General features: G+C 36.4%; 1 protein-coding gene across 2 annotated transcripts; it reads right to left on the bottom strand.

Annotated features, from left to right (window-relative positions):
- Positions 1-3482: 3482 nt before the first annotated feature.
- LOC118901748 (C-type lectin domain family 1 member B-like) lies at positions 3483-10824 on the bottom strand. 2 transcript variants are annotated; one of them, XM_036865279.1, is made up of 6 exons: positions 10760-10824; positions 10041-10139; positions 8739-8852; positions 8425-8576; positions 6081-6187; positions 3483-4210 (listed from the first exon to the last, which is right to left on the bottom strand). In XM_036865279.1, the coding sequence occupies exons 1-6, from the start codon at positions 10821-10823 to the stop codon at positions 4066-4068; spliced, it is 681 nt and encodes a 226-aa protein (XP_036721174.1). In that variant the 5' UTR covers position 10824; the 3' UTR covers positions 3483-4065. The 2 variants fall into 2 exon arrangements, with proteins under 2 accessions (XP_036721174.1, XP_036721175.1); XM_036865280.1 differs by lacking the exon at positions 10041-10139 and having other exon boundaries at positions 10760-10823.
- Positions 10825-11626: the final 802 nt, after the last annotated feature.

Genomic DNA, 11626 nt, shown 5'->3' with positions numbered 1-11626 from the left:
GTCTGAGGTGCTTTGATAGGTAAGGCGGTCCACATGAGAAGCTGAGACAAATAACTCCTTTTGTAGTCAGGAGCGGATTAATGGAAGAACTGAAATTAGCTATCTTTTCACACCAGTGGGGAAATATGTTTGAGTTTAAGGAATAGAATAGATGCATCTTCATCCAGAAAGTAGAAGTTTAAGCCAAAGCATAACTTGGTAAAGAGGGAAGTGAGAAAGAAACTGAATTCAAAATGGCCAATAATAGAATAGGTTATTGCTCTGGTTTCTACAATGTAGCAGATGTTGAAGGTGATAGCACTGGATTACTGTTAAAATGAAAAGGCCAGAAGTGCAGAGAATGAGCTTACATTTGGTATAGGATGTGAAGTGTGGGAATGACCTCGATAGCAAAAATACAAGGATAGCTCACATTGGGCCAACCAGCGTGGAAGGAATTGTAATCACTGTACATCCTTAAACAAGAAAACTGGGAAGGGATTTCATCCCTCAAATAAATTTACACACTGTATTAGTTGGGGTGATGCAGTTGCTGTAACAAGTAAACCTCAAAATATCAGTCATTTAACACAAAGTTTATTTCTCGCTCATGTAACATTTTAGCTCCAGTAATCCTGGTTAGTGGGTAGTTTTCCTCCAAATGTAACCCCACTCCTTCTATTTTGTGAGTGGTTGGAATGTCATACTTCTAGCCAATGGAAAGAAAAGGAGAAGATGGCATATCCACATCTGCTTCTTAAAAGCCATAACCTTGAATTATCATGTATGACATTCACATCCACTAATAATGCCCTGTTTGGATCTACAGTTTGGTCCTGATAAGCCTAATTTTTGCCTGGCTAGCAAACTTTCTATAATAATTTCACTCTAGAAGGGAAGCATGAATTATTTAGTGGATAGAGGGCTGTTTCTGCCACATCCTGTGACTACAGCATTGGTATTGAGAAATTTGATACTTTAATCATCATTCATATATTGGCCATTTGTCCTTACGGCCAAAAGTAGTGTCTCAGTAATTTACAGTCTGCAAGTCCCAACAATCTGCAAAATTCTTTTAGGTCACAGTGTCTCACTGGATCAACCATTGATCTCTGTAACAAAAGAAAACAAATGGCGCACTCAAGGGGGCATCTGAGGGCATTTAACAAAGACGGTTTTATAAAGATTGGGGAAGGATTAAGGAAACCAGAAAGGGGTTGTGAAATATGCATTGGGGAACGATTATCACACCCAGGCCTGAAGGGTTAAGAGGAGGGTGATTATTGGAACTTTGTGACCTATCTGAAAGGGTCATGGCCTAAGACACAGAACATGAGGGCTTTGCCAAACCAGGGTGTGGTAGGCGACAGCCAGCGGCATAAACACCCGGACCGTTCTCCCCTTTCACCCCCCTGATCACTGCTAGTACCTCCCAATAGAGGAATTAACTGAAGCCAGAGGTCAAGTTTGCCCAGATATTGCTGTACATTGGAGTTCTGCCTCCCAAGGCATAGGATGGGGCCAAGAGGATCTCAAGAGGCAAATGGAGAATATCCAGCAAATTCTCCAAATATGTCATATGATTTTTATGTGACCTCAGATTCTGACAGAGAAAATAATGTGACTTAACTCCCTATAGCCTTTACATTGAAATGATTTCTATCTTGAGGTGAAGAAGAGGAAGAAACAATAAGCACAACAAATATGCATTAAGAGCAATGTCAGGAGGAATGCAGGAACGGAAGTTCAGTGGTTGTCATTAATTTCCAGGGGCTCTCAAATTTTATCAGCACTAAATATCAGGCTCAGAAAGCTCTAGTTTTCCCCGATACAGTATGTTCTCTGATAAATTTCTTTGCGGGAAACATTGGGCTCTCCCAGCCAAAGATTAGTATGTTACTTGTATGACGTTTAATATTTTTAATCATACTATCTTATTTATTCTTCATTATATTCCAAGCACTGTTTCAAAGGCCTTTTACTTGAATTATTTTGATTCTCAAAATAGCTCTGTGACATAGTTACTATTATTAGTATGTTGTAACAAAATTGCAAATTGAGGCATGGAGAAGTCAAACTATTTTCCCAAGTTCACTTACTTGTGCTACTAAAGTCTATGCTATTCTGATTTTATGTATAAGATGCTTTTGACGTGAGTATCAGAAAAAAAGAATCTTTGTAGGTACAGTTTGATTGGTTTACATTTTTTAATTGCACTTTTGCCATCCACTACAATATTATTCTTTAAAATTCAGTCATGAATAGTGATATAAAATGTATGCTTTTCCATTTGGGGGAGATAAAACATTAAATTTCAGAGCTATGGCTGATTTTTGGACAGTTTTCTGAATTATTAGTTCCAATTTGGTTTCTCTAAATTAACAAGTAAAAATAGGAAAATAATGGCATTATACCCCAAAAGCCAAGATCTCTACACATTTGAAGTGGAAGCAGAATCTATAGTATTTCTATTGTTTTTCCTCTGTGCCCCCTCTTGCCGCCCCTCCCCTGCCAAACCTGCTTGTTTATTGATAGTCTAAAACAAAATAGATTCAAGTGTCTTTGGGTGTCAGTGCACAAAGCTATAAAAGTTATACATATTCATCGAGTATTAATTATATGCTTGGTACTCTGCTCAATGCCTTACATAATTATATTAAATAATCCTCACAATTACTTTATGAGTAAGGTAATAATATTAAACTCATTTCATAGGTGAAGAAACTGAGTTTTAAAGAGACTAACCAATTTACCAAAAGCCAGATAGGGAGTAAGTTCCAAAGTAACATTTCTCAAAATGTATTAAAGGATACTTGGATCAGAATCAAGTCAGGGTGCTTATTAAAAACATAGGACTCTGTCTCCTCAGCCTTCCCACTGAGTACCATAAGTATTTGTGTTTGAACATCTGCATGTTTTAACAAGCACCTCAGTTGAGATGTTTGAGAATCATGTTCATAAATTTTATTGCCACGAATTTAAGGAGAAAGAGTACCTTCAGGGAAGCTGTGAAAAGAAATGAAATTTTTGCCTATTATCCTGTTAAAGGGTGCCTCTCCACATATCTATAAATACTGCATGAGTTACTCAGCTAAAGCCAAACATAGAGCTGTCAGGAAAAGAACTATATTAAGCATTTTTGCTTGCTGTTCAACTAGCCTGTGCAACTTGTTAAAAAGCATTTACTCATTTTCAAACCCCATCAGTTTTCTTGCAAACTTTATTTTCCTTCTCTTGGACAGAAAATTACTGCTCTTGAGTCTGACCATAGGGGGACTTGGAATAGAAATTATATCTGTATAGTGTTTTACTGATTGCTGTGCTTTCTAATGAACTATCTCACACAAAGAGAAGCAAATATTTTTTCTGTTTCCTGTGAGCCAGGAGCTGTGCTTGCTGGCATAGAATAGAAAATAAGAAAGTCATGGGGTTTGCTTTCATGGAGTTTCTGATATAATTAATACTTCGAAGTTTTATTTTAGGTTGTGGAACTGTGAGGTATATAAGACAGGTGTTATCCTATTTTAAATATTAGAAAATGGAAGTTGAGAGGCAACATGATTGAGCCATGGTTGTACTTGAGTGATCATGCCATCTAAATTATTCTACTGACTCCAAGTTTAGTGTACTTTCCACTATCTTATGCTGTCTTTCAAACTTAGATATTTTGCATAGTCTCAGACTTAGATGTTTTGCAGAGCTTAAGTCATTTAAGTGCTAGCCTTTCTTGTTTCAATGTAAAATGTATATGCTTATGTCTGAAGATGCAGTGAATCACAGCATGTTGAGATAATTAGGAATGGAAGACAAGAAGAATGAAAATTAATGGAAGCAGAGCCATTGGGAAACAAACAATCAGCTCATAGACTGGTTTCTGGATGTATAAAGAAGGCACTAAGTTATTCCTCAGTATAAAGGGTTATATAAAGAAGGAACTAAGTGGTGTTGGTAGGAAAGATAATGTAAAGATGACTCTAAGGGGAATAAAGGGAAAAATAAGCAATTCTATGGCTAGTGATTCCTTCATCCAGATCTCTTATTGTACTATCAAGCACTTGTCTGTGACATGCTGTGCATGTCTTTGCATTAAAGTAGTTGGTCCACCTTTGCCATGCCTGCCTTCCTTTCACACATTAAATAATGTTTGTTCTCACAGAAGGTAGGGTGAATTTTCCCATTATGAAAATAAGCACAATTCATATTTTCTGTTGCAGTTCCAGAAAGCTTGAACCTGTGAATGGAAAAGGTAGAATGAGTTCCTTTGAAAGCTAAATAAACAATCAACAATCATACTCTGTGTATAGTATTTTGTTGCATAAAGTGGAGATAAGAAGTACGAGGCAAAAAACTAAAAAGCAACATTCAGATCATTGAGAAACTTCCAATCTGCTTGGGAGTATAAAGTATGTACATTTGAATAGCTCAATAGCAATTTAATATGGCATAAGATTAAGCAGAAGTGAACAGTATGTACAATAGGAGTCCAGAGGAAAAGATGGACGGGTATCTGAAATAATGAGAAAGGCTTTACCTTTTCATCTTTTCATGGAAGATCATACTTTAGTTCTGCCTTGAAGGAAGGGTAGGATTTAGATAAACAGAGAGGAGCCCTGTAGGGCAAGTAGCTGCACAGGTTGGAAATGAGCTCAAGGAAAAATAAGTCGATTAAAAATTTTTGAAATGGGGATTTATGTTATAGGGCAGCTGGATACAAGACTGTATTGTAATTGCTTGTTATATTTCCTGCTACAGTGCTATGACAAGAGGACAAAGAATGTATATTTATTCATTCATTTGCCAATATCTATGGGATATCTACTACGAGCCAAAGTTGTTTTATGTGCTGATGAGAGAGTGGTAAACAAAGACAAGGTCCTTTCTACTGGGGAACTTACATTATAATGAGAGAAGGTTGGTAAGAAGCCAACAGATAAATAGAAAATTTCAGAGAGTGGTAAGAGTCATGATGAAACAGACAGTGTGATATGATAGACTCAAGTGCATGTGGTGGAGGGAGGCTAGTTTAGTTTGAGTAATTAAAGCTGGTCTCACTGAGGAAGTGATGATTAAACAGACTTGAGTGACAAGGGGGAGTCCTTCATAGAGTTCTGGAGGCAGAGCTTTCTAGAAGGGAAGAGCAAGTGCAAAAAGCCCTAAGACCTCAAAACATGTTTGATTCATTGAAAGAACAGAGGGATCACCAGCGTGTCTGCACTATTGTGAATGAGGCAACAAATGATAAGAATAAAACCCAGGTCTATGAAGAAGCTTGCTTGTACTCATAATATTCTTGGCTCCTTCCCATAGTAAATGCTTAATAAATATCTGTTGAATAAATTAATTAAAACTTTAAGTAATGATCAGATTGTATAGGTTTTTGGTTATAAGTTTAAATTTTAACTGGAGAGACATTGCACAAGATTAACAAAAGGTGATTAGAGATTGGAAAACCATATTACGTAACCCAATGTAATTGGTCCCTTTGCCTGGATTGTCTGTAGAAGGCTACAGACAAATGGCATGAACTCAAAATGGGGTCGATTCTAGTCTGGTTCTTTCTAGCTGAGGTCTGGGGCTCCCTTTTGACATGAACATTAGAATCGCCTTGTGACTGATAATGTGCCTGATTCTTGGATACCCCTAAGGTAAAAGACGAGGTAAAATGATACTGAAAAGTCAAAAGAAGCCTCAAAGAAATAACCTTCAACCATAAAATAATGAGGATGATAATTTTGTTCTGAAAATACGTGAAGAGAATCAGATCAAGCTAAAAAAACAAAACAAAACAAAAAACCACATACATAAAATGTTCCAATGGTGAAGTTAAGGGTAGAAATGAATGGGAAAAAAGTATCAGGAATAGAGGTGGATTGCGACTTAGATAAAAAGCAGAGGAATGGGAGAGTAGGAAAGTAGAATCTTATTACAAGTGCTCTGTTGTTAGGATTATGGTGTAACTGACTCAGCCAATGCTTATGTAACACACAGTAAAGCACAGAGCCACCTCCCAACTTTTAAGTAACCTGTACTCAAGAGGGTAGAAGACCTCAGGACTCAAAATTCCTAGTTGTGCGTTGTATTCTGAGCATCCAATAACTTACAAATGTTTGGAGGGAACTGAGCCGTCTTCCCACATCCAGACGTCACTGGATTTCTGGCGGGACAATCCAACCCAACGAATTAATCCAGTCCTGCTACTGATGTATTGCTATTGCAAACACAAGTAAATATAATGGTCAGAGTGTTTCTACAGTTCTTGTAACGGCATAAAGGCAAAGCTTCATGATAAGATGCTGGACATAAAAAGTAGATTACATGTCTATATTAATACTAATTAATTATATTTGATATTTAGAATTGTACCAAGTTCACTTGTTTTTGCATAAAAATGCTTGCAGGATACAGGGAAAACTGTAAGCAAGATAGATAATATTCTAATATTCCTATGTGTTTATCTTCCATCAATTGAAGGTTAGAATCCCAAATAAAGTATCAAATATGGCTCTTAAATGAAATAAGTGGTAAACAACTAGAGAAGGAAAATGAAAAGAAATACATTGTTGATGAAACTTTATATTCCCTAGAATTAAGCTCTACTCGCTTTGGTTTCATTGCTTAGCTTGCCTACAAAATCTTGCATACAGGAATATTCATTTATTTTAGTTGACTGGGTAAAAGAGAGTTATACAATGTCTTTCTCAAAGGGATTTACAAATGACGTGCATCTACTTTTTTCTACTTTGAAATGATCACTATTTACTATACTATATACTATACTTGTTTATTTTGTTCTTTGCCTATTGCTCCAACTGGAATAAAGTGAATGAATTTAGGAATTTTTGTAGGTTTTATTAACGCATAGGTTCAGGTCCTGGAATAGTTCCAGCACATATTTGTTGAATTAATGGATGAATAAATCAGTCAATCAATCGATCTATGGGTAACAGAATTAAAAAGAGGTCAAATGTTCACGTAATCGCATACCTCGTGGAAAAAACAGGTGAGGACATGTTCTTGGCAAATAAAAAATGACTTGAGCATCTTGGCAGACACGTGAGACACAAAATGGCATTCCATAAGAGATATTTTGTGAGAGTCACTTATTTCTTAAAGCTTGAGCTACCTGTCACCTTTCTGTTAATTTATGGTCTTTTTTCTTTAAAGTACATCCATATTGTATACTTCACTATAGGACCTGACAGATACAGTCTACCTGAAATTTAACTATTTTTTATTTCTCAAAAATTACATTACTTCTTCTTTTAGTTGTTCATCTCCAACCTGATATCAGCCTAGAGTAATAAGATTCAAGACTTGTTTAGTCTCCAACTAATCTCTTTGTAAGAGAATTGAGATTTCAAAGCAGGTACTCTCTTATTTTGCCTGATTTGAAAGAAGTTAATTTATCTGAATATCTTCTCTATGAGTCTGAGCCACAAAAATAGTATATGGTACAGCAAATTAGAATAACAGGACACCCAAATGAGCATGGACATCACTGGGCTGATTTCCTCATGTCTGGTCCACTACTGGTTACTTCAGCTCTCAGTAAGGTACAAGTCAATTTTGCTGATTACCTATAGCAGTTCTGTAGAAAATGGCTTGCCTGAATATTTGAATTCTATTGAATTTCTGTCTGCATAGAGCCCAAATCCTGATCTTCTATTACAATTTATATTTGCATTTATTTTAATATGCAAAAATGTGAATAATTACTATATTAGAAATTGTAGGATAAGTACAATAAATAATTTCTGCCTTTTTAAAAATATATGTTTTGACAAACTGTTATTGGGTAGAAGGGAGACCCCAAGTCTTGGTTCCTGGCTTGCTCCCAGGATTTATGAAAAAGAAAAGCTACATTCAATAATATAAGGAGAGTGCAGTAGTGGATGTGAATGTACATTACTTGAAAAGAGAGCTTTTGTTAGAAGCTGTCAAAAAGGGAAATATAGAAGAGGAGACATGTTTAATAAAAAATTTTCAACTGAAATCCTGTGTGTTATGCAAGTAAGATTGTGCCCCAAACTACGCCTGGTAGGGCCTATGAAAAGATAGAGTTTGCATCATGGTTCGTTCAAAGTGTCAATAATTTAGCAAAAACTGAGAATGCATGTAATGTTGGGATAACACTTATATTTATATTTTACAATCATATTGAGTTTCTTTATACTTTCAGATCCTGTTTTGAATTAATAAACAGAGTTAAGGAAGCCAAGAAATGATCTTAACTCTTGTTGCAGACACAAGACCAGAACTCAAAGTTTCATTAGTTCTATTTCAGCACTTTCTACTCTCAAATGTAATTTTTACTGAGCTTGATAAGGTTCTGAGATTAGCACAAACTGCAAGACGTAAAAATGTAAAAAAAAAAAAAAGTCAAGTGTTTCATTTGAGATTTCTCTCCTTGTGACTCCAAAATATTTGACATAGAAATATTCTTACCAGCATGTCCTCCGTGGTGATCTTCAGAAGAGTAGCATTTACATCAGCACAATACTTCTTACTGTCTTTCCATGTCAAGTTGTGCCTGAAGAATCCATAGCAACTGTCTCCATAATATCTCCAGTGTATGTCACATGGGCTGCATTTATGGCCTTAAGGAGAATCCAAGCATAGGATGCCTTTCATTCTGAAAGGATGGGCTTACTTTTTCCTCATATTCAATGTTTCCTGAAGATCTCAAGATTCCTGACAGATAGCATCACAAGAATACTCCAGAGTTAGGGGAGATGAAGAGACTACCAAATCATACTTACTTTCCTTTTGTCCTGATTGTTGTAGTAAATCTTGGCAGAACTTCCTCGCTAATTGTTTCAGAGTTCCTGAGAGATGTTCATTCTCAGCTTGTAGGTAGTTTTGCTGCGTGACAGCTAGTTGTAAAAATTAGATAATAATTTGTAATTAGGATAATAAGGAGTGATGCAAAGAAAAGGTCCTCTCAATGAACTTTATGTTCAGTAGAGTTGTCAATCTATGAAGTGTTTACTAGATACATTATGAGTAAAAGAGTGCTGAAAAGGGATCAGGGTAAAGGGGTTATAAAGAAAACATTACGTGCCAGGCAGAATGACAACCGAGAGTTCTCCAAAAGAATAGGCAAACTATTTGAAGGAGATGACCACAAGTAAGAACATGCCATAATCAAATCGCATGCCCAAAGCAGTCATTTTGACCTTTCCTTGAACACAGATTTCTAAGCACATTTCACAGAGGTGAATGACCTCTGCTATTATGTTTTCTATGTAACACCAGAATATCCATTCACTTAAAAAATACATATTGAGGACTTCCCTGGCGGTCCACTGGTTAAGACTCCGTGCTCCCACTGCAGGGGACACGGGTTCGATCCCTGGTCGGGGAACTAAGATCCTACGTGCCCTGCGGCGCGGCAAAAAAAAAAAAAAAAAGTATTGATTTCTTGTTGTCCTCGAAGTACTGTGATATTCAGGTAAATCAAAGTAGTGAATGCAAAGTTCTAAAATATCTTATGAAAAAATAAACAAGTATCTGAACAAACAACAATTATACACATGATAATGTGATGTTGGAGGGCTTTTAGATGTATAGGAAGAAAAAATATTTATAAGTTAGGTGGGATATGAATTGTCTCAGTGGAAGTAAATACATTCATCTTAAAAAATGGGAAGGAGGACATTTTAGGAAGAGGGGATAGAATCAGCAAAATCTCAGGCAGGGGAACATAGGATTTATTTGTGAAACAGAAAACTCCACGTTGGCTGGATCTTAAGATGCACAGAATAGGGAGGAAAAAATAAAAAGTTTCAAAAGATAGTGTGGATCTATACTGAGGAAGATCTTAAAGACCAACTTAAAATTCTTAAACAATAATTTTTAATTAATTTTAAAAACCGAAAAGGTAATTTTAATCAAAAGGTAAAGTTCAGAGTTCTCCTTTATTGAGAATATCCTGGCAGCTATGTATAGGATAATTGCAGTAGCGACAAATAAATAGTGACAATTAAGCTTCATGGCATACACCAGGACACTTACGTATTGCCTTCCTCAGATCAAATCATTGGCAATAAGTCAATACTTACACATAATCCCCAGAGCCACCAGCCCAACAACCATCCCCATGCACAAGATCAGCAGAATCAAAGCCATCACACGCCACAAAGAGGAGGAAGCAGGGTCAACTGTGGGCATACAATCAAGATGTTAGGGGGCAGGCAGTATGGCATAGTTTTGGGGGACTGCTTCACCCCCATCCCCTGCCCTCTCAGGATTGTCCAAGTGATATAAACAGCTTCTCTGGCCCATCTTGCCTTTGCTCCCTTGGTAATCACCAACAGTAAACACAACCCACTCCATCCCCACTCCCACTGGACTTCTCTCTGAGTCAAAATGTAACTAGCAGCTAAGGTCTTGCGTGTTTGTGTTTGTCTTTGTTTTATTTTGTGCTCACTCCTCTAAATAATGGTGTATATAAGCCACAACTGTGGAATCACACCCACTTGCTGACATCTTAGAAAGTGGAGTTTTCAAACATTTCCTCCTCTTATACCTTAGATTTCTATTCCCTCCAGCATTTAAATCTATAAGCCTTAATGTAACGTGCCCTGCTTGTATCATTTGTTGTTTATATTCTAAATAACATAGGTAGCCCATGTAGATACCACTCAAATGATGTAGGGAAAGAAGGTCATTCAGGAAAATAAAACAAAACTATGTATGCTATCACTAGTAGAAAAAAGGAAACTAGGGTGGATCCATTTCAACAGTTAATTTCCAAATTGCTGCCTCTGGGCATTCTTACCTGAAGTGAGAGCTGGTTTTTGAGTTTTAATATTTAAGGTGACGTATCCATCTTCATCCTGCATGGCTTCCCTTGGAATGAAAGTGAACTCAGCATTCAATGACTTTGCAACATGTAGCGCCCACCCTTATGATTTCAATGTCTACCCGTCTGTGGTCCTCCTCTCTCTGGTAAGGTGGAGACGTATGAGTTGGGGCACATGATTTTTTGTTTTTTGTTTCTTTCCAGGAAGCCCTTTAATAGCCTCTCAGATATACATGGACCTTGAACACCAAAACACAAAAATAATAACTTGTGGTAAACGAGTAGATATGGCATTTGTTTCCTGTTTCCTTAACTTCCATTCTGACTATTCCATCGTGTATATCCTTTCAAAGAACAGAAGTTCATGCTTCATCTTAACCTTGGCAGAGTCCAAATCATGTTGTTTAAATGAACTTATTTCTGATGAAAACTCATGGATAAAACATCAACAGATATAGAGTCTATCTCATTGTGGTGTAAGAGTCTAATATAATTTGATCTAAGATGAGCTATATTAGATGTTTCATGGTCTTGTGTTAGAAGGTCTAGTTATGACCTAGAATTCATCCAAATTCTTGCACGTTTTGCAAATCAAAGGTTTTTTTTTAGAGTTATTCATCCATCCATTTATTTGATTGCATTAAAATGAAAAACTGAACAAGCTGACATTTTAAGTAATGAGTCAAAGATATTCAAATTATATTATACTCTTTAGCCCCTGAAAATCAAAGTTTTAAAAAATTTGAGAACTCCACATGAGGCAGGATTTATATGGCTTAGGTTTAGGCATCAAAGGAAAACAATCTAATAAAGTGAAATAATACAAAGTTAATGTCTTGATAT

The sequence above is a fragment of the Balaenoptera musculus genome, chromosome 10 (assembly GCF_009873245.2).
Source record: "Balaenoptera musculus isolate JJ_BM4_2016_0621 chromosome 10, mBalMus1.pri.v3, whole genome shotgun sequence".
Lineage (NCBI taxonomy): Eukaryota > Metazoa > Chordata > Mammalia > Artiodactyla > Balaenopteridae > Balaenoptera > Balaenoptera musculus.
Note: the sequence above shows the minus strand (reverse complement) of the source record. Positions and strands in the feature narration are given on the sequence as shown.